The sequence below is a fragment of the Octodon degus genome, unplaced genomic scaffold, assembly GCF_000260255.1.
Source record: "Octodon degus isolate 3935 unplaced genomic scaffold, OctDeg1.0 scaffold00078, whole genome shotgun sequence".
Taxonomy (NCBI): domain Eukaryota; kingdom Metazoa; phylum Chordata; class Mammalia; order Rodentia; family Octodontidae; genus Octodon; species Octodon degus.
The window spans coordinates 589,175-612,405 of record NW_004524654.1 but is presented as its reverse complement, the minus strand read 5'-3'; the positions used below and the strand labels follow the sequence as shown (position 1 = coordinate 612,405).

The 23,231-nt window shown below is 40.3% G+C and overlaps 1 protein-coding gene across 2 annotated transcripts in view; it reads right to left on the bottom strand.

The window, feature by feature from the left end:
• The window catches only part of LOC101559708 (calcineurin subunit B type 1), a 156,814-nt gene that overhangs the window by 93,055 nt on the left and 40,528 nt on the right, over window positions 1–23,231 (bottom strand). Inside the window, exon 3 of one of the 2 annotated variants that reach the window (XM_004636137.2) lies at window positions 18,323–19,292. The exons of the other annotated variant lie outside the window; for it this stretch is intronic. Coding sequence (XP_004636194.1) covers window positions 19,128–19,292 — 165 coding nt within the window. The 3' untranslated portion in view covers window positions 18,323–19,127. Of the gene's footprint in view, window positions 1–18,322; window positions 19,293–23,231 lie in introns of those variants that run through there. 2 annotated transcript variants of the gene reach the window in all.

The following is a 23,231-nucleotide window of genomic DNA, read 5'->3' as shown; positions in this document are numbered from 1 at the left end:
CTTTGCAAAGTGATTTAATCTATTTATCCTTCAAAATTACTTTTAACTCATGATTTGAGAATGCTCTTGAGTTCTCTGGGAAATAAGATGAGGCTTCATTAGAATAATCTTTCATTTATCTATTTATTTATTTATTTGGCAGAAGCGGGGATTGAGCTCAGGCCCTTGAGCTTGTTGAAGAACCTTTCTTTAATTTTTAAGTTTGGAGAGAAATAAAAGAGACAAAGAATCCTGAGAAGAAACTCAGGGCGGTTTGAGGTGTGGCTTCCTCTGGGAGACGTCTGAGGTGGTGGGAAGGGAGGGAACGGCAGAGGGTTTCAGGCTCTGCTGCCATCGTGTTCATGGAACCTGGGATTCCTTCTCTATAAAGTGGAAATGTTGCTTTACCCTGTACTGTTACACAGCAGGAAAAAAATCCCTTCTTGGGTTAAAGTGCTATAATTAAGTAATCTAAAATAAGGGAATTGATTTCCTTTGAATCGTGAGTAGTTGCAAATACCACCAAAGATGGCAGAATAAGCCATTCAAATGACTTTTAGAAAACTTTCTTCCTTTGACTTTTTATCAACTAGAAATTAAAGCTACTGTATTCATCATCTAAAAATGAGGAAATAAGCTTTTGTAACCTGCTAATATTTTCACCCCAGGAAAATAATTGCTCCTAGGAAAGCCAAAATGTTTCCCACGCTCAATCCTGCTGCTTGAAGGGTAAAGACATGTTATATGTATTTTCTGCCTGAGTTGAACAAACCAAGCATTGTTTTCAAAACTTTAAACAATGATCAAGTGCCATGTAAACTCCTGAGTTATATGTCACCAAAGGACCTTAATGGAGCACATAATAAATATTAATTAATTTTACGAACACCCCTGTGGTAAAAGCATTATTACTAATCCTCCCCTTTCAACAGGCAAAGACAAAGATTCCATGAGACCTAGCAACTCACCCTGGGGATGTATTGAACAAGTTGTTGAGCCAGAAAAGGGAACCAGGGAGGTTGGCATCTGAACTCTATGCTTCTTGTTTAAGAAGAGTTCCATTCTTATGTATAACATTTATACTTCTCTTTAGATTGACATATTTGGAAGGGGGAGTGGATTATAGGTATTACTGAACCACCACACTCAAACACACTCCTGCTCACACTTGTTAGCTATTCATGGCCACAACCTGGAACCGTGAATTGTTTGTGATGTTAACACTTTGTTTACTGTGAGCTTACTTAGCTCCAGATTGTTCCCAAGAATGGATTACAGATAGAATTTAAAAAGAACAATGAGAACTGAAAATAACGTGGACAATAAAGCAGGCTTCTCTATTAAAAAGATAAGTGATTTATTTGTTTCTTGGGCTTTTTCTTGGGGGGTGGCAGTAGTACATACATGAAGGGCAGAGCCTTTTAAACTGTGTATAACATACACAGAGAAATGAAGTGTTATGGTTTGGAATGTCTAAAATCTCCTTCATCCTGCAATAAGACAAATGGGTATCATTACTATTTTCTTTTCTCTCTTTTTTTTTTTTTTTTGGCAGAACCGGGGATTGAACTCAGGCCCTTGTGCTTGCCAGGGAAGCGTTTATTCCACTGAGCCATCTCCCCAGCCCCTATCATTACTATTTTCAATCTCAGAGAAATATATTATCTGTAATAATGAGTTACCTCATGAGATAGGCCAGGATTTGTTGAGCTCTCCTACTGTGTGGCAGCCCCGTAGTGGACAGGGAGTACTCAATAAAGATTTAGTAGCTGAACTGAATACTCCTCTCACTGATAGACCTACTAGTCACTAGGATAGAGTCATGTAAGATGGATAACACAATATGGAAACAACTTTATTCATTTAAGCATCCAGCTAATGCTGCAAATTTATTCATTTAACCAAGTTATCTGTGATTTGAAGAGTCCCAAAAGTAAACTAAGAGCTATGTGTAAGCTAAGAGCTACGTGTTAACTCAGCTTTGGTAAATGGACATTTAATGCTATTCTTCAAAAAACTGGGATATGTTTTATGAGAAAACAAATATAAAGAGATTGTGTCAAGACCCAGTGTCACAAACAATTGTTCAAATTTTATTTTATAAAAATGCTGCTTTTTTGTGGCCAAAAATAAACACTAGAGGTTACTTGTTTAGAAGTAAAAAGTACTAAGAAAAATGAAACCCATCACCATTGGAAAGGTTTTTTTTTTTCCATAATAAACTCAATATTGGCTTATTTAGCACCCAGGTAAGTTCTTTTTTTTTTCTTTTGTGGAACCAGGGATTGAACTCAAGCCCTTGCCCTTGCTAGGCAAGCGCTTATTCTACTGAGCCATCTCCCCGGCTCCATGTTCTTATCTGTTATACTTTTGCAGTTGTGATACATTGTTGACTATAATACAGAAAAGTAGAACTGAATTTGGATTGTGCGTTAGGTTTCAGACTTGAGGCACTGCAGCACACTTCTGAAAATGAGTCTATCAACCATTTTTCCACTAGAGTATTTATGGATATCATAATTTAGGCAGTCATTCCCCAGAGTGGATTATGACATGCCAGTAGCTGAAAGATGAGAAGAAAACCTAAAATTTCCAGTTACAAGAGTAGAAAGAAATTAAAAGACACATGCACACACACACACACACACACACACACACACACACACATTCTTTCTCTCCCTTTTTTTCCGTAAGATTTGCACTAACAAGATACACACATTTGGGAAACTGTCTTTATGACTATTTCTGATAGATTGCATTCTTTCCTGTTTCTGGGTTAAAGTTAAACAACTCCTGAGATTTTAAATTTAGTTTCTCAAACAAGACAGAAACCAGTTGAACTGCTTTGCATTATTTCCTGAGCCAGGAATTGAGGCCAAGGTATTGAAAAGATAGCAACCACAAATTGACATTTTGTGTTTTGTATGTTGGCTCTAGGAAAGAAGTGAGAGAGGTGTTTATGCCTTTAAAAATAATTTGAAAAGAAATGAAATAATCTTCAACTCACTATGAATCATATTATTCCCTGCTTCTTTTTCTGGAGAGTTTATAAATGTCATTAACCCCTCTTGTCTTCTTTTGTTGTTAGGGATGAGCCCAGGACCAGGTCTCAGACATGCTAAGCAAGTGCTCTACCACTGAGCTACACCCCTAGCCCCAGTAAAGCCCTTCCTATGCAGAAATCACTATGTTTAAAGCATGGTACATGGCTTCCATTGCTGCTATAGGTAGCTGTTTCTGTACAAGACTAAAGTAGTTAAAATACCTGTTAGGAGCCTTGACAAATTAGTGTCCTTACAATCATCACATTTTACAAACTTTCATAAATCTTGGGTTAACAAGTAGTAACGAATCTAACAAAAAAAAACAAAAACAAAAACAAAAACAAAAACCTGGGTAAGCTCATTTCGTGTCTCTATTCCCTTTCCCTCTGGGGCCCATTAGGTACTATACAAACAAGGCTGTGTCTTCCTGGGTTGATTTGGTGTTAGTACAAACCTCTCAGGCAAGTGGAGCCAGCTCCCTAGAACGGGCTGTCTTGTCTTCAACAGCTTGTTATTCATGTTTCAGTTCTCTTCTTTTTGCACCCGTTTTGCATTTTGAGATCATTATCATCAGAGATAATGATCAAGTCAGATGGAGACAGACTAGGCTAAGCCCTTCGGAAGAGGACGTCAGTGCTGGTCCTGTTTGTGAGCTTCTCAAACTGGGACAGCAGTGCTGAGTTTCTCTCTGTTACTGGCACAAGTGGCATGATATCTAGGCAGAAAAATGAAATTCAAGAATACTTTCTTTTCAAGGTTAGCAATGGCTTGCCAGGCCAAGCATGAAATGGAGAAGAAAAGGACCCCTTTTTTTTTTTTTTTTTGTTTGAGACAGTGTCTCACTTGTAGTCTAGGCTAGCCTCCAGCTCACAGTTATCCTCCTGCCTCACCCTCCTGACTGCTTGGATTACCGGCATGTGCCACCATGCCTAGCTAGGACCCATTTTTAAAAGCTACGCATGTTTAAGTGATGGGTAGGTGATAGTGTATACAGAGGGAACGTGTTGGCATTTCATCATTTAAAAGGTACCAAGATTTCTCCAGGTACCAAAAGGAGGGAAGATGGTGCTGAAGAGCAAAAATATATTTACATCTGCCTCATGAAACTCATGCTTGGGCAAATCTTAGGATACAGACTTTTCTGCACGTTCAGACATAACACCCACTACTGTTTGTAGGAGATAATAACTTCATATGTAGAAAGGAAAACATGCCCTTTAGAATTGAACTTGGGCCTCAGGGATGAAATATCTCCCTTGCTAATTGCTGATGGGAATTATGCCGTCTTGAATTTGCTCCCTCCTGACCTGACATCATTGAATTTGGAGAAATGGAGCCAGGTTCATCCAGGGGTAGTGTAGAATAAAAGTTTTGGAAGAAAAAAAGTAGCTATAAATCATCCTTTTAAATTAAGCCATAGAATTCTTTGCTTAATTATAACATGAAAACAAGTTCTAGCTCAATGTTTCTTGCAAAGAGAAATTTGTGATACATTTATTCTGGTTAATATATTCAACCAACTATCCTTGATCCATTTTTCTTGAAATGATGAAATTTAACTAGTCTCATAAAATTGCCTCATCAAATAAAAGTATTTCAATTGGGGCTGGAGAGATGGCTCAGTGGTCTAAAGCACCTACTTGAAACAAGCTTGGCAAAGCACAGGGACTGCGGTTCGATCCCCAGCACCACATGTCAGCCAGACCCGCCCCCTGGTGGGCTGAGCTGGCCACACACACACACAATAAATAAATGTAATAAATAAAAATAAATAAATATTTAAAAAAAAGTATTTCAATTGAGAAATCTATTTACATTTAATTTTAAGGGACTCAGGGTCAGATGGTAAAAATAAGCTTGAGCCACAGGAAAACATAAACTCTAGTTTCTAATCCATCGCTAATCTTGACCCCAAATGTGAACAAAGACCCTAGCCACTCAACGAAGTAACCCTGTCCTGAGAAACTATGGATGTGACATTATGACCAGAGCAGAAAGGAGGAAAAGAATCATAGTTCTTGCATTTAAATAAACATAGCTAAGCCTCAGTGTCAGTACATGGGTGGATTTACATTGATTTTTCTTGAGATAATCTTATCTAATCTCCCTTGAAAATAATAATGAACTAAGCAGTAAAGAGCAGAAAAAGTCAGGTTCTCAGGAGCCTTCTTAAGTGGGGTGGGGAAAAAGCTCTGAACAATCAGAGTTCTTAACTATCTTCAGAATGGGGTAAAAATCAACAAGACAAGCTTTTAAAAGGGAGAAATCTGAGCTTGTTATGTCAACTTCTCCACATCTCAGTGTTCACATCTATAGAATGAGAGCAATAGTACTACTTCCCAAGATGGGTGAAGAAGTCAAATAGGGTAAAATATGTAATACTTGGTTTAGGGCTTGGCCAATAGCAAGAGTTCAAACAAGCAGTGGTCTTCACTACTATTAATGATGCACATTAGCTAATATCCATTAATATCTAATCTACTCTTCATGGAATATTTCTAACTCTTCTCTGGGACTTACTGGTGGTTCCAATGGCCATGCAGGGAGTATCACCTGTACGTTCATAGGATATTGATCAATTTCTTCTTGGGTCTGTTTCAACGACTAATGCAGTAAATTGCTACTGCTGGAGGCAGGGGATAGAGCATAGTGGGGTAAGAGGGTCAAGAACCACACATGTCCTGTAAGGATTACATCAGGAGTGTGCCAAGTCAGGGCTAATGCACACACCTCTTGGCTCTGCTCTCTGGGTCTCAGTAGCTTCGTGTGTGCTATACTTAAGAGTTTTTATGCATCTTAAGGTACATCACTCTAAGACTAAGAGTTTTAGATGACTCCGTATGTACGTGAACCAAATTGTGTGGATGCAGACCGAGGCAGAAAGCCTTTAAAGAAAACCTTGCAAATGTTTTGCTACAAACTAAATAAATATCTTGCATCTATGGGAAAAGCAAAGGGAAGGTCTGGGGACCTTGGCCGCTAAATTCTGAGAGCTCATACTAATATTAACTGGCAAAAGGTACTCGTTTCACTCTATAAAGTTAGAAAGAGAGACTCACATGTAGGTATCTAAAGTAAGATGTGTGTGCAGGTGTCACCAAACACAGAAAGCTGAAAGGCCATCCAATACATCCTTCCACTAGTACCACCTAGTGGTAGCCAAGAAGATGTGTAAGCATCGTCTAAAAAAAAAAAAATCCTTTAAAACTTAGAAAACGAATCTATCCATAATTGTTATCGTTTAAAACAACTGAAAACACATAAGAATGCGGAGTAAGTCATCAGAGGCCCTATACTTCTTGTTTCCAAACCCGCACTTCTTCTTTAGGAAAATGAACCCAGGAAAATAATTCTTTTACAATTATCTCTCTTCACTTAAGTTTGCAAAGACATAAACAAAACCACACTACATACTATGGGGTGATTTTTTTTTAACTTAACAAATATCTTTAAACCTCCTTCCTGACATGGTAGACATTTTTGCTAACTGGTCCCAGACAGCAGGATTTACCCACAAGCCCTAGCATCAGGTCTGCCTTCGAATTCTGAATTGAAAGGGATGTGTGGCTGTGGAAAATGCCATGCCTAAGTGAGGTTCTGGGTTGTGACTGGAATCACCACTGCCGCCGCCGCCGCCTTCTCAGTCATGAGCAGTGGCACCCCCTCTGCTGCTCTGCGTGTGGACTACGTGGCAGTCTGTGGTCAGTCTCCACACTGCCTCCTGCTTTCCTGTGTTCTCAGCCCACAAACTCTGCCGGAAAGACCTCTCACCCCCGCTGCCACTGTCCTCATTCAGCCTCCTCATCCCTCACTGTCACAAAAGCCTCTGTACTTATCTCCTTACCTCCAAACCGCTCCCAGGAAGATTGCTCTGTAACATAAATATCACTCTGTCATTTTGAGCTTTAAAAATTCCTCTAGTGCCAACTTTCCCTAGAGCTAAATCTAAACTACTTACCATGTATACAAGGCTCCTCATAGTCTGGCCCCAACCCACACCTCTTTCCTCCTCCACTGTTTCCTATCCTCCAGCCTCACAGAAGGGAACAGATCATATACCTTCCTATGCCAGCATGCTACAATCCTTTATGCCTGAAATGTGTGCTCTCTCTGGTTTTCTGATGAGATTGTACTCATCCCATGAGATGCAGCTCAGATATCATGCGTGAAGCTGTCTTCAACTCCTGCAGGCCTTTCCTCTATATTTTTATCTCTTACAGTGTACAGCACTTTCTATGTTTTATCATTGTTATCACATTATCATCTGGCCCTGTTGTACCTGGCACAGGAAAGCTTGGTAAATGAGTAGAGTACATTCAAAATAATGACTAGAAGCTCAGTGGGTTAAAGTGCCTGCAAGCAGGTGCAGGGGCCGAGGGTTCAATCCCTGGGTCTGCCATGCTGGCCCCGCCCTGGGGTGTGCTGAGATGGCAATTGAGACTGGGTGTGGTGGCACATGCCTGTAATCCCAGCTCTTGGGAGGATGTAAACAGGTGGATCACTATGAGTCTGATCTAGTAGTGAGACCCTGAACACCCTGTAGACCCTTCCCTAAAATACAAAACAAATAAACAAAATAAGGACTAGGGTGAATAAATATGGAGGCAAAGCTTTCCAAATTTTAATGTGATAAGTGACACCCAAAGTGCAGATGCATTAGATTTACTGAGAGTCCACTTTATTTAACAGACCTACAAAGGTTTAGCTCAGGGGTCTATATTTTAACAAGCATCCCAGATAAATTTGTGCTTATAAGAAATCCTCCCTTAGAATGCAAATCAAGTGATTTGAGAAAAGAAAAACGACAAAAAAAATTTTGAGACAGGGTTTTGCTATGTAGTCCAGGCTGACCTTGAACTCATAGCAATTCTTCCCAACACTTGGTTTCTGTCATGGCATACCCTGAAGAGCCTGCTTCTGTCCTTAAGAGATCTCCTGAGGAGCACTCCTGAGGATAAACAGATACCAGCCTAAGTCTGCGAGAACCACAGTGAAGTGAATTCCCTAACAACTATCGAGAAGCATCAAGCTCTGTGTACAAGGACTGGACTGCTGCTTTTTTTGGGACAATTGTCATCGACTCCATATGCTTGTTTTGCTAGAATAGTCACTATTTAGCCAAGCCCGAGCTGTTTTCATTAATACACTGCATTTGTGTCAAGCTTCTCTTTCAATGTTCTCCAAACGTTTTAGCAGCTTTCAGCCTGCCTTCCCTTGTTCCCTGAGGGAGGAACAAGTACGTGTTCACGCCAACTCGTTACAGAAGCATTGCTCAAGAGCAGCTCCCAGGGCACCAGATGCAGGCAGGAGCAAGAGTGGGATCGTTCCCAGCCCCCTCCCCTCTGCGCTGTCTCATTTTCCCCACCCACCCTGCCAAATGCTCATATTGTCTTCAGCAGGTGGCTTCCACCCCTGCCTTCAAGTCTGCTCAATTTCCCTCCGAAGACCGAGAAGCTCCAAAAAGATTCGCAGCTTTTATGCAACACTGAACTGCAGGGACCACGTTGGTCCCAGTGCAGCCTCAGAAAATTAATCTAAGAAGTTTTACAGAGAGAGTGGTAAACACAGATTAGGCTCTGGTTCAGAGAGTAAGAACTCCAGGTGGCAGGGCACAAGTTTTCCCAGAGATCTCAGAAACCAACTTTACCCACTTGCGTCTGCGTGGACTCACCCTAGATCCTCATTCCTATGATTTACCTTCTGGTAAGCCCTGATGAGTTTTTTTTTTTTTTTAATTTTTTTATTTAGGGAAGGGTGTACAAGGTGTTCAGGCTCTCACTACTAGATTGGACTCCTAGTGATCCACCTGTGTTCAGCCTCCCAATAGCTGGGATTACAGGCGCGTGCCACCATGCCCAGTGTCAATTGCCTTCTCAGCTAGTCCCAGGGTGGGGCCAGCACTGCAGGCCTGGGGATCAAACCCCTGCCCCCTTTGCCAGCTTGCTGGCTCTTTAATCTGCTGATTAAGCTATTTGGCTGGCCCTCTGATCAGTTTTCAATCTTACATTTTCCTACAGATTCTGGTTTCTTATGTTTTCCCCATATCCAGTAAGTTCATCCAGTTTCTGATTTCAGTGCCTCTGGCTGCCCATTTGCTGGGTCCTGCCCTCCTCAATTATGACCATCAAAGCGTTCTCACGTGTCAGTTCCATGACTCCAGATTTGATGAAGGTGCCACTACAGGGCCAAATACAGATGCTCAAAGCACAAGGACAACAAGAAGGGCCCACGCTGGCAGTCACATCTTGGTAATTGTGTTCAGTAGTCTGCCCCTCTGGGAATATTTACTGCTGTTTCCCAGCGATGGTCTAACTGTGACAAACTGATTTCTTGCCTCATGAGCCACTTTGCATCAGTGTCAAAGTGTTTGTTTGTTTAAATAAACACACAGTAAGGTTAACTATGAGTATATTTGTATAGACAGACTGAATTGTCCCATGAGTATAGATTCACAAAACCACTACTGTTATCAGGATACAGAACAATTCTGTCACTCAAAAAACTTCCTTGTGCTGCCCCTTTGAGTGTATCCACGCATTATTTTAAGGGTTTAATCTCATTCAGCCTCTTGGGAAAATTTAAAATCTATAGAGAAGCTCGATTATTTGAAGGTGTTTGTCCTTCTGGGTATGATGAAGACAGATTCCGCCCAATGCCAAGCCTTAAATGGGCGCTTATGCTGGCTTTCTTTCCGAATGAGTTCGGTTAGGCCATTCCCTCCTACTCAGGCAAGCAGGAGCTGTGCAGCTCAGGGAAAATATCATGGTGCCAAGTGGGAGCCTGATGATTAAAGTTGTATCCATAATTTCCATGTGGGGGTTTACAGCCAATATGAATATAAAATCAGTGTAAGCGATGAATTTTGCAAATGAGTTCTGTATGGCCATATTAATTACATTTCAGGGTGTAATCATCCAGATTTGGGACATTAAGTACGCTGCATGCCCACAGGTATATACTCCACACTGAAGCATAAGCCTATATAATAAACTATATAAAGATCAAGATTCCAGTTTTTTAAGGAGAGTGGCTAGGCTGGGGGTTGAATCTAGGGCCTTGTGCATGTGGGATGAGTCCCCTATCCCTGAGCTCTGACCTCAGATCACTCCCAGTTGGTTTGAGCTGGAGAAACACTTTTTTTTTCAAAGAGCAGTTAAAAATACCTGTTTTTGTTAGAAAAATGATTGCCTAGAAAAGCAAAGGACCAATTAGCTGTTTCACTTTTGTGACTCTTACAGTGTTCCTGTGGTTAGTGGGTTGGCTGAGCTCTTCTGAATATCCGAAAAAAATCTTGTCAAATAATTTTGACACTTTCCTATTTCATTAGCAAGGAAGGGAGGTTGGAACAAATGCCATTGCTCTCTGCTGAGCCACAACCTCCACAAGGATGGTCATCCCGACAGAAGAAATGGCATCTTCTAAGGGTGTCAAAGGACCCAAGGGCGTCGGGTGGGGGGAAAGTATGTTGAAGCTGGCCTGATTTGGGTTGTTTCCCTCCTCCTCCACTGGCCCTAGCTCTGGACCTTGCACAGGCAGCTTAATATCTTTTTGGGTTTTTTTGCAACAGCAGGGTTCGAATCCATCCCTTCATGCCAAAATATGTCCTTGGTTCTTTCTTATTTTTACTTTTATTTGAGACACGGTGTCACTGAATTGCCAATCTGGTCTTAAACTTGTGATCTTTTTGCCTCTGCCACCCAGAGTCATACCCTCCTTTGTGCCATGGAATCACATACAACTTACAGGGCTGTTGGAGGTTCAGAAGAGACAGTATTGATAAAATGTCGGCCATGTAGCAGGCACTCAGTGGATATTAATTTTATTGTTTTTTTTTAATTTTACTCCATCTCTCTACCTCTGAGTATTAATTCACTTAAACTTTCTCAATCAGAATTTGGTGGCTGGGGATGTAGCTTAGTGGCACAATGCCTGCCTGGCAAATGTGAAGTCTTGATTTTAATTCCCAATACAACATATATATATATATAAAATAGATCATGAAAGAAAAAAGTTGGGTTAATTTTCCTTTCAATCATTCTCTGGCTTTTAATGTTTCCCACCAGGAAAAGTTTATTTCTTTTTCCTTGCCTTTTTGAGACAGGGTCTTACTCTGCAGTTCATGCTGGCCTTGAACTTGATTTGTAGTCCAAACTGGTCTTGAACTCACAGTGATCCTCCTGTCTCAGCCTACTAAGTACTAGGATTCCAGATGTATACTACCATGCTTGGCTAGGAAATGATTTCTTAGAACTGACTTAAAATGATTACTTTTTTTTTTGAGTAGCTCTACTTTAGTGTCCTTATCAGAAAAGGAGAGCAATTGGTCTGGATTCTTCAAATAATGGCCAGACCCCAAATTTTAGTGATGATTAAAAAAAAAAAAAAGGCTAATGCAATATAGAGGGATGGAAAAGTGATAAAGCAAATATGGCAAAATGTTAACTGTGAAGTCCAGCTGATGAGTGTGTGGACATTTGCTGTGTAAATCTTTGAGCTTTTCTATGTCTCACCAAAGTGTCCATGACACTGCGTTGGGTGAGAAGCTTGTCATTTATGCTGCTGATGCAACAAAAGTTGGCTGTGCTATCACTCCACAGACCCAGGGTGATGGATCCTTTTAAAAGTGACTGGATGCCATGGCAAAAGAGAACAGAACTCTGCTGGGTGTTGCGCAGGCAGTTGGATGTTTCAGTCTGGGAAAGACACATGTCACTTCTGGTCACAGCTTTCTGGTCAGAGGTAATGACACATATTCCTGCCACCGGCTATGGAGGTGCAGTTCTATCATGTGCCTAGATGGGAATGAAACATTTGGCCAAATTACCCTGACATAAACAAACAGCTTCATAAACTCCTTCAGAGAATGACATACCGCAGTGTCATCATTATTTCTAACCCAAAAGGACAAATTCATTGGAACCCAGGTCTGTAAGAAAATTCAGAATCTTTTTCTTTCTCATCCCCTTTTCTTCTTTTAAACAGAGCCTGATGTTCTTCTAAATGTGTACCATTTCTAATGTCATATCAGTGAGTGTTCTTTCTTTAAAATAAATTAAAAAATATATATATAAAGTAGAAAAGACAAGAAAAAAAACTTAAAGTTTATTCAAAGCAAGCATTAATGTTTAATTATTGGACTAATTTTACATACGTACATCTATTAATCTGAACAGATTTGACTATTAAAATATGTAATATAACAACCATCGTTAATTTTTTATGGTTGTTTTGAAATTCTGTACCATTTGTGCTGTCGCTTGTTACCCTGTTTTTGTCTTTGTTTCTGCTATTTGCTTTTACTTTTTAAATACAATTTTAAAAAAATTGGAAAAAAAATAAATAAGTAGAGCCCAAGAACGAAGCCACTGAAGCCTAACGTCTTCCAAATGTCTCAGTGGCTGGCTGGTGTTCCAGCCAGCGAGCCAGCCAGCTCTTTCTAGAATCTCATCACCTTTTTATTGAGTCAGCTCATTTTCTCTGAGTAAGTAATACGTGGAAGCCGTCCAAGGAACTTAAAAGCAGAAGTTAAATGGAGGGAGGCTGGAAAAGTCTTTCAGAAATGGGTAATAAAAGAAAACCTTTGAATAAAGATGTTTCAAAACTATTCTTAACTCAACCTTTCAGAGGAGTCAAGAAAACTTCAGAGGAGAGATGACATTTGAGCTGGCACTTGAAAGCATTTACTAGGTAGAAAATGGAGCAAGGCATTCCAGGCAGAGGGAACAGGCTGTGCGGTGGCAGAGACACCATTCTGGCTTTGAGTGTCTGAAGGAGAGTAAAAAATTGGCTGCTGCCATGGACTAGCGTGCCCGTCAGGGATACGCTGAAGTATGAGCGTAGGCCCACACATGTTATAGTTTGCATTTGTTAGCAAGCAAGGCGTGAAATATCCCTCTTGTTAAAGGAAACGTTCAATTCCCCCTGTCTATTGCTGTAGTGGCAGATAAACTGATTTCAAAGGGAAAAATCCATATTCAAATTATTTGCTGCATAGAGTACAGTAGATCCTCTTTATTCAAGATTTTGCTTGCTTCGTTTCCGTTGACCTTGGTTAATGGAGGTCCAAAAGTATGAAGAGAAGAAGTATAAGTAAAAGTATAATCAATTCAGAAGTTTTAAGTTGTATGCCATTCTGACTAGTGTGATGAAATCTCTTTTTTCTATAGTATGATGTGTGGTAACAATCATTCGGTTTTATGATTCTTCTTAATCTCTTACTAATGCCTAATCTATAAATTAAGCTTCATCACAGGCATGGGATGTATAGGGAAAATTGAAGTATGGATAGCAAATGGTACTACCTCAGTTTTGGGGCATCCACTTGGGGGAGGGTCTTAGGACAAGCGTCCCATGGGTAAGACGAGTCTGCTGTGCTACAGGGAAATGAGTTTCTAGAAACACAATACTTGTGTTTATTGGCAACTATGTTGAAACACATACATTTAAATAACCCCAGTTGTGGGGACGCATGCCTGTAATCCGAGCACCAGGGAAGCTGAGACAGCAGGATCACTGTGAGTTCGAGACCAGCTTGGGAGCTACAAAAGTGAGCACAAGCTCTGACAAAACTGCATAGTGAGACCCTGTCTCAAAAAACAATCAAACAAACCACAATAAAACAAATAACCCCCCCACACATATGTTTAAAATATGCCTATGCCTATAGTAATGCTCTTTGGGAGAAAAAAGGAAAGTGATTAAGTATAGGCTACAAACAAACAGATAGGAAGGTGCTAGGTTAAAAACCAAACACTTCAGCAGTGTGGGACTGCAAAGATGTGGTTTTTAAAGAAAAGGAGTTTGCCTATAGGAAATGAGAGGAAGAGGAGGGATTTACATCTCCTATACTTGCACCATTTAACCCTAACTCACTTAGTGCAGTGGGAATTATTGCACATGAAAATCAAGACTCCAGTGAAGGTGGCTCTTGTAAAACTGGCTATTTAATCTTGAGTCCCATTTTTCAGCCTCTGAAACTAATTTCTCCTCTGTAATATGAAGATACGACACATGCTACTGACCTCACAAGGTTAAGAGGAGTAAAAGAAATAATAAATAGAATTTTTTACATCATTCCTGGCCTTTATCAAAGCATAAATTCTCTTACCTTTTTTCTGATGCTTGCATATTTTTCAAAACCAGGTCTTTATAAAAGAGGCCTTCTGAAGATTGTTTGCAAAGAAAGTCTTTCCTTAGCATATCTGAAAGTACAGTTGTCTCTTGGTACCCAGGGAGTTTGGCTCTAGGATGACTCCACACACCTTTTTTTTTTCTCTCATGTATTTGGTACAGGGTCTTATTATGCAGCTCGGACTCCTAGTGATCCTGCTGTTTTCAGCCTCCCCAACACTAGAATTGCAGGCCTGCGCCCCCACGCCTGGGGGCGGGGCCAGCGCTGCATGTGGTGCTGGGAATCAAACCCCAGTCCCTGTGCTTGCCTAAGCAGGTGCTTAGTTTGGGCCCCACACACTTTGGAGGTCAAAAGTCAAGAATGCTCAAGTCCCTCATATAAAATGACATAGTTTTTGCATATAACCTATACATACCCTCACATACTTTTAAATAGTACTAGGACTGGCCTGATAGCTCAGAGGACTAAAGCACCTGCTTAGGCAGAGTGCAGTGGCCGGGGTTCGATCCCCGGTGTGCCATGCTGGCCCTGCCCCTGGGGTCTGCTGAGACAGGGATTGAGACTAGGCATGATGGCACACAACTGTAATCCTAGCACTTGGGAGGCTGAAAACAGGGGAATCACTATGAGTCCAATGTACATAGTGAGACCCTGTAGACCCTGTAGACCCTGTCGACCCTGTCCTAAAATACGGAAAAAAAAAATAGTACTAGATCATTCAGAATACATAATGTAAATGCTGTGTCAATCATATCATATTGCTTAAAGAATAATGGCAAGAAAAAGAGTTTGTGCACATTCAGTACAAGGCAACTTTTTCCTACATGTATTTGATTCATGGTTGTTGTAATCTTTTGCTTCAACCCTTGTGGATACAGAGGGTCAACTGTAGATTATTTCAAATAATTTATTCTTATTTTTGATTTTTTGAGACATGGTTTCACTGTAGTTTAAGCTGGGCTTGAACTTTATAGCTCAAGCTGGTCTCAAACTCACAGCCATCCTCCTGGCTCAGCTTCCTAAAGGGGTGGGATTACAGATGTATGCTACCACATCCTGCCTAATAATTTATTTGTAAATAAGTAAAAAAATGTTGGGGCTGGGACGATAGCTAGGCAGTCTAAACTCCTGCTTGGCAAGCACAAGGACCCAGGTTTGATCTCTGGTACTGCTTGCCGGTCTCCAAATGGGCGTGGTGGTACATGCCTGTAATCCCAGCTCTAAGGAGGCTGTTACAGGAGGATCACTATGAGTCCAAGCTGCAGAATGAGACCTTATACCAAATAAAAAAGTAAATAAATAAATAATTTTAAAAGACAATTAAAAATATTATTTCTGTATGCATCTTTTTACTACAGAAGTAGAGTATAATCTTTGGTCATCATATCAAATCTTTGCAGAGAATATCTTAGAGATCTGAGTTGTATTTCTTAAAGTGCTTTTAATTTTTCTCTTGGCATTTTTAATGATTTTGTTTAGAAATGTATCTCTCCTTTTCTGGATTTTTAAACAAAATTTACCAAACAATACGGACTGGGGAGATAGCTCAGTGCTTGCCTGGCAAGCACTTAGGGCCTGAGTTCAATTCCCGGTTCTGCCAAAAAAAAAAAATTTAAAAAATTACCAAACAATGATGTTACATGCCGGGCACTGTTTTAAAGGTTAGGTAAATATTATCATTTCCACTTTCCAAGGGGAAAGTCAAGAAACTGAAATAGTAAATGACTTGCCTACGATCACACAGCTAAATAACTGGGTAGGATTTGCTGTATTCTTTTTTCTTTCTTTTTTTTCTTTTGGCAGAGCCGGGGATTGAATTCAGACCCTTGTGCTTGCCAGGGTAGTACTTATTCTACTGAGCCATCTCCCTTCAAATGGGTAAGATTTAAATTGAGGTAATTTGGCTTTAGAATTTAAACAACAAAGATAATGCACTATCTTGCTACATGGGTCAGAGCTACTACTACAGATATCAATTATTTGATACCTGTAGAAACACTGCTTTTATGTAGGACTGTGTCCTTATACTATATAGAGATATCCCCACATTTTATATTTTGAACTGACTTCTTTTTATATTTTTGTCCTCCCTCTTTGTTAGAAAAATTGTTTCCCATGTACTTATCTCCTTCCTCCAATTATCATGCTTTAAATGTCTTAAGGGTCAGAAACCAGATCAGCCGAGGTGTTAGAATTGTGTCTAACCATGCCTTGACAGAAGACTGAAGCCTCCAGTGAGTGGAGTTTATGACGTATGTGACAGGGATCATTATTTCTTGGCACGTTTTCTGTTCTTAGCCATGATCCAGATATTTTAGATAACTGGATAAGTGGCTGCTCAAAACACAAGGTGTCATAAAATATAAATTCAAAGCATTTCAACTCTTTCACCTGTCCAAAGAGCTCTAGTCCGCATTAGCATTAGAAGGGTGGCCCAGCTCCTCAGGCGTCTGTGTAGCCATCTGATGCTTGCGAGTCCAGAGATGCGGCTACAACCTGTATAAAAATAGCCCTTCCAGATGGCTGAGGGGCAAAGTTACAACTCAGCAGCTTGATATAGCTGAGCACTCACATTTTGGAGTAGGAGGAGAGCGAAGAGAGAAGTAGCCAGAGAAACTGGGCTGGAGTCCAATCATAAGTAGAGCGTATATGCCAGGAGCCATCACTTAATGTGGCAGATTAGCTGTTAAGATTTCCTGTTACTTCATCTCCATCTCTTCCCCACCTCTGTTGATTCAGCCTGGCCTCTTGTCTCAGGGAAACACACACACATGCACACGCACATGCACACGCATGCATGCCTATATTTAAAGTGAAATAGAGTTCTATAAAGTTCAGACAAAAATATAGAAAACCATCAGCGAAAAACCTGTAATCATAGGGGATTTTGGAAATCAGCTTGGTGCAGAGACAGGTGAACTCAAAAGCAGAAATGTGAAGCGACCATTCTGGTTGTTAGCGGGGTTCACACACAGCTTCTCCTGCAGGGCTCGACCTCTTGCTCCTCTGCGGGAGGGCGTGTGCAGTTACACCAGGCCACAGTTCCTCCAGCCCTGCCTGACTCACCTCAAACTCCAACTGAAGCTTCTACTTAAAAAAGCAACCAAAGCCTGGGACATTGCAGGCCTCATGGTATTGTTTCCACCCCTCCAATCAAATACTAAAGCTCTGAGAGAGGAGGGCATGAAACAGCTTGTTCACAGATGAAGCTATTTACTGGTCAAATGCTCAAGTGGATTAAGATGCACAGTTCTCTCTTTTTTCTACTGCCTAATTGGCCTGCATTTCTATTGAATGTTCTGGAATTCTGAAAGGAAACAAATATTTGTCATAAATCCACTGTTTTAAATCTCTCAATGTCCGAATAATTGCATGTTGGTTTTAAAATATGTTAGTTAGGATGGGTTAGTGCTTCTATTTGACAATTGTAATAGATGCTGGCATTTTCAAATAGTCAAACAAGCAGGTTTGGAAACAGAATTTATTTGCCCAAAGTCAAGGCACTGCTGTTCTCTGCTGGTAGTACAGCCTCACTGCAGGCAGCCTACGTAGAAGCAGAAAGTAGCATCCTTCCAAAATTGGTTCTTTAACAACCAATTCTTTAAAAATACTCTCATTAACTTGCATTTTTTGCACAAAAGATTTACAGGTGCTAAAACACAAACAAAAAGCTAACTCCCACCCAGCTTTTGCCAAAACAGTAGGGCTTGTGCTGCTCAGGTGGATATTTCAATATTGTTGGAATGCATGGCATTCCTTCAGAGAGGATGCTTCTTTCCCTCTTGTGAAACTACATGAAACACGGGCACCTTGATGGTAGGCTCTGCACGTTGCCCTGGGAGCAGGTAAGGAGGTCTTAAGCCCAGTGTCCATGCTGTTACGGCTCTATGCTGTTCCTCCTGCGCTGCTGTATAGCTAATGGGAAATGATAACCACAAGAGGAATGGAGCGAGAATAGGGACAATTTCTGACTGCCTACCAAATACTTGGTATGTGCTACCTTGTTAAAGTTGGCAGGAACGTGCCTGTTAAATAAGCAAGCTAATTCTACTTCAAGTACCCTGTGTCCCCCTTGCCCTGAGGCATAAAGATCCACGTGGATTGGCCTGTGGCACAGGTCCATCGCTAGACAGACCTGTTGCCCAAGTTAAGAATCCAAGTAAGGGCATGATTTTTTAATGCCTTTATTAAGAAATATCAAAAAAATTGATTACAGATCCATACACAGTTTACAAAGTTCAAGTGGAGGGAATGTAGGGAGGTCATCGATATGCACGTTTGAACACAGAAGGGCCTGCCAAGGGAGGGGCCCTAGTACACCCATTACTCCCTTTCCAGTGCTCCTCAGCAAAGCTTCTGCCCCATTTCCACCACACCATTGCACAAACCCTTAAGTTTCTTGAAAGAGCATTCACATATTACAAATATGTCTGATGTTGTTGTCCTTTTCTTATTCTTATTCCCTGAAAAGCTGAGCTGTTCATTGGAAGCACAGCATCGGAGGCCTGTTCCCTGTGGATTCTGTTTTATTCTGTTTTCACTGCATGTTATGCATCACCATACTGCACATGGGAGGACCCAAACACATTGTTATTTTTTTAAAATTTAACAATGAACAAAAAGTGTGTGGGGAGTTACTCATCTTGGAAACAAATCACCACAGTTACTTAGTAGAACCTGCAAGTTCCACTGAGCTCATCACAAGTGGTCAACAAGATGACCGAGCAAGAATGGGTGCAGGAACACCAGCACAAAAAACAGGAAAGAGCATTTTTAGGGGAAGAACTTCACAATCTCTTATGTCAGGGGTACTGTATCAGAGAGGAATTACACTTTGGAAATAATCGGGAATAACAGGTCATTGATTCCAGAAGGGAAACAGCCATGGTGTGACATGCCTTGGGCAAGGCTTGTGCTGGTTTATCTAAAAGTAGGTTTCTGAGATTGTCCAGCAGCATGAGAAAGAGCCGTCTTCAGAGGAAGGACTCCTTGTTCACCCACATGAGACTGCGTGTCTCATTGGGCTTGCATTCGTACTCAATGACAGAGAAGGGGCTTCCCCACTGGCAGTGGTCTCGCTTGTGGTAATTGTAGAACTTGACTTGCCACACTGTCTCGAAGGTCCCAATGTCTGTGAACTGAGGGAAGAGAAAGTTGCCTGGTGAAAACCTCAGAGGACAAAAGTAAAAGCCAGTAACAAGTGCATTTGATAGGCACGCATAACCAGACAGCTCTCTAGGTCTGCAAAGTGTAGTCTTTTCCTTTCATGACCTAGCTTCCTTTATTACTGGAGATATTTTCCGGAAAAGCTGCCTGGCATTTATTGTCGTATTTCTTTTTAGTGAAAACAAACCCCAAGTTTATCTTGCTTTTCAAGTTTCATTTTCTGAAAAGCACTCTAAGAATTTCAGTTTTAGACTTTACTCCAAAATGGCCCCTACCCTACAAGAGGTACTGGAGAGAGAAGAGAGAGAATGATGCTTACTGCTGACCTCTGGCTCCTGCTTCCAAAACAGACAGTGGTACAAGCTACCATCTGAATGATGCATCTAAACGTAAGATTGAATGGTCCTTCTACCATTCTGGGGAAAGATATTTGACACGAGGGAACAATCACAAATATTTTATTGGAATTATTGGGTTGATAAGGACCCCACTTTGTAAAAATGAGCATTTATAAGTCAGGAGTCCTTTTTTCAGGTTTAGTTAATATATTCCCCGTACTGTATTTATGTGCCTAGTATGTACCTTCCACTTCTACAATTTTGCATAGGGCATGGTTTTTGCTCCTAAGAAGTTTGCGTTCTACTTCTGGAAGGTAGGCTGGGCAAATCACTGTGCAGAATTCTCCCAAGGCACAAGGAAACATTACTCTTGTAGCTGGGAAGAGGTCATAGAATACCCTAGAGGCCACTGGGCAAATGCTCAAGTGGCCTGTGGGGTTGCCTGACCCTGCTACCACCTTCTGGAGCTATTTAGGGGATCTGGCATTAAATAGCATGATGACTGTTGTTATTTTCTTCCATGACCCTCCTGTCATGGGAGGGGACAGGGACTGACTTGGCAGGAGTCTTCAACTTGTCTGGAGCCAGGAGACATGGAGAGAAGAAGGGCAGTGAGCAACAGGAGCCTTCTGCTTTGCACCTGATACGGGAGGAGGGCGATCAGGTGCTTCCCAGATAGCTTTCCAAGATGCTCTCAAAATTATATCTTGCACCATTGCCTCACCCTGCTAATTTGGTCCCCAAACAAGATCTGGGATTTCCTTTGGAAAATTTGCTTGATGTGAAACAGTAGTAGCGAGAGTCCACCAACCTCCAAGGTATGAAAATAAAATATCTAGTTTGAGAGTCATGGCTTAAAGACCTATACATACAAACATAGTGGCTTTTCATGTAATAGCCCCAGATTGGAATTAACTCAAATATTTAATTATTTATTTGGTGATTGGCAAGTTTTAGTATATTTATGAAATGGCATTTTCTCTAACAATGAAAAATGCCATGGTTACCCAGGGAACCCCAGGGATGGATCTCAAAGGCAAACAGAGTAGGAATCCAGACCTCAAAGAAGACATTGTATATAACTCCATTTATGTAATTTCTGTATGGTTGCAGAATATGATCCAGACTGACTTGAAACCCCATAGTTACCTAGGGCCTAGGATGGAAGGGATGATGCAAATGTCCAGGAGGGAACCTTTTGGGGATAATGGAAGCATTCACTGTCTGGGTTAAGGTGGTGATCACACAGTTGTACAATGGTTGACACTCACTGAATTGCATACTTCACTTGCATGCATTTATTACATGTAAGCTATACAGCAAAGTGAATCAAGAAAACAAACATACCTTTTTTTGGGGGTACAGGTATTCTAAACACTACCAATGGCAATTGTACTGTACAGCCTTTGCAAGGTCAATTTTCATCCAGTTAAAGTTGTGTGTTTATGAAAGTCCAGCAATGCCACCCCTTGTAACTTATCTTAAGAACAATATAAAGTGCTGGGCATGCTGGCAAACATCTGTAATCTCAGCACTCAGGAGGCTGAGGTGGGAGGATCATTGCAAGTTGGAGATCAGTCTGGGCTACAAAGTGAGCTCAAGGCCAGCTTGAAGTGCATAAGGAGACCCTGTCTCAAACATACACACACACAGACATACACACCCCCCTCCAAAAAAAAAACCCCAAATACACACAGAAGAACATCATAAAGTAACATGAAGTATCATCTTTGAAAGGATATCATAAAGTTTAAAGGAAAAGTTGTACTCTCAACATCTATCTTTAAGGCATTAATTATGATATGTCCATGTAATGAATACTATGTAGCAAAATATTTGAAGATATTATCATATGAACTAAACAGAGAAACATCATGAATGTGAAGTGTTATCCAATTTAAATAATATCTGTTAATTTTGGAAACTGTTGGAATATTTTGTTTTCTTTTATGTGATATCTATTTTTAAAATTGATTCATTAATTTTTATATCAGAAATGAATTAGGCTAAAATTACATTTATAAGTTTTACCAGATAGTTGTTATCATAAAAGGTTATAATAATTAATAAAAAGTACTAAGAATATTTAGATAGAAGACTAGAACATAGACCATTAAAAATGACTAGCATCCTAAAATCGATATAATGTCATTTAGTAACTAAAGACATATAAACTTTGATACAGAGATACTATTCAATCATCAACTTAGTAAATTTTTTAAAAAATTTCTTATTTGAGGCATGCAACATTAAAAAATTATCTAAAGGGCCAGAGAGATAGCTCAGTGGACTAAGTGCCTGCTTAGGCAAGCGCAGGGACTGGGGTTCAATCCCTGGCATCACATGCTGTGCCGGGCCCACTCCTGGGCTCACTAAGCCAGCCATTGAGACCAGGTATGGTGGCACACATCTGTAATCCAGTGCTAGGGAGGCTGAAAACAGGAGGATCACTATGAGTTCAAGCTGTGTGGTGAGACCCTGCACCAAATACATAAAACAAAACAAAAACTATAATACTATCTAAAAAAATCATGGCATATCTGTATGGTGGACTTACATGGCCATTAAGAAGGCTTTTTTTTAAATGTATTTGGTACAGGGTTTCACTGCACAGCTCAGACTCATAGTGAGCCTATTTTCAGTCTCCCTGGTGCTGGCACTACAGGCATGAGCCACCACACCCTGTCTAAAAAGGGATGTTGCTGATGTGAAAAAATTCCTGAACAATGTATACAGGAAAGAGACTAGAACAATTCATTTACAATATTATTAGCATATTATATATGGTGAATGTTCAAATTAAAAACAATATTACAGTAAAAGACTCATTGTCATTAATCTTCAAAATATTCCCACCTCCAACACACTTATCCTATCATTATTGCCGTTTTCCGAGGTAGTTTGAGAAATCCTCCTCATGAGTGTCTCTACAAAACGTGGTATAAAATATGGTGAAGGTTGCTACCGAGTACTATCCAAGGAAAGGCAGGTATGCTCACCCACCTTCTCCATCAGATCTGCAACTGACTGACCTGGACTCTCTCCGAAGTCCAAATGACTATGAAATATAAATGTTTTGAATCAATTCAGGGCATTAAGGCAGCCATGACAGCTAACAAAATTATAGTCTTGTTTACAGTGGTCTAGTGGTAATATGAAAAAACAAAATCTTATTTTACAATTCAATGTGAGAAATTTTCAAATACTGAATAATCTTTAGTTCTAAGAATAAATTCCTCTTGGTCCTGATGTATTTTCCTTAATATATATCATTTGGTTCAATTTACTATTTCCAGTCAATAGAAATCATGAGTAAAATTTAAATATAAGTGCAGAGAATTTTTGTCTATACTATACTTTCTTTATGTTATGTTTATCAGATTTTGGTATTAGGTTATAACTCTGTGGGAGAGCCAGGTGAAACTGTGAAATTTAAGTGCAACTGAATTTTAAAACTCAATTAAAATTTCAGTTAAAGATAATTTTATTATAAACATTTTTTTCAAATACCAGATAATCTTTTCAGAGAAATAGCAATCCAAAACCTTACTAGGTAAGAAACAACAATGAGGT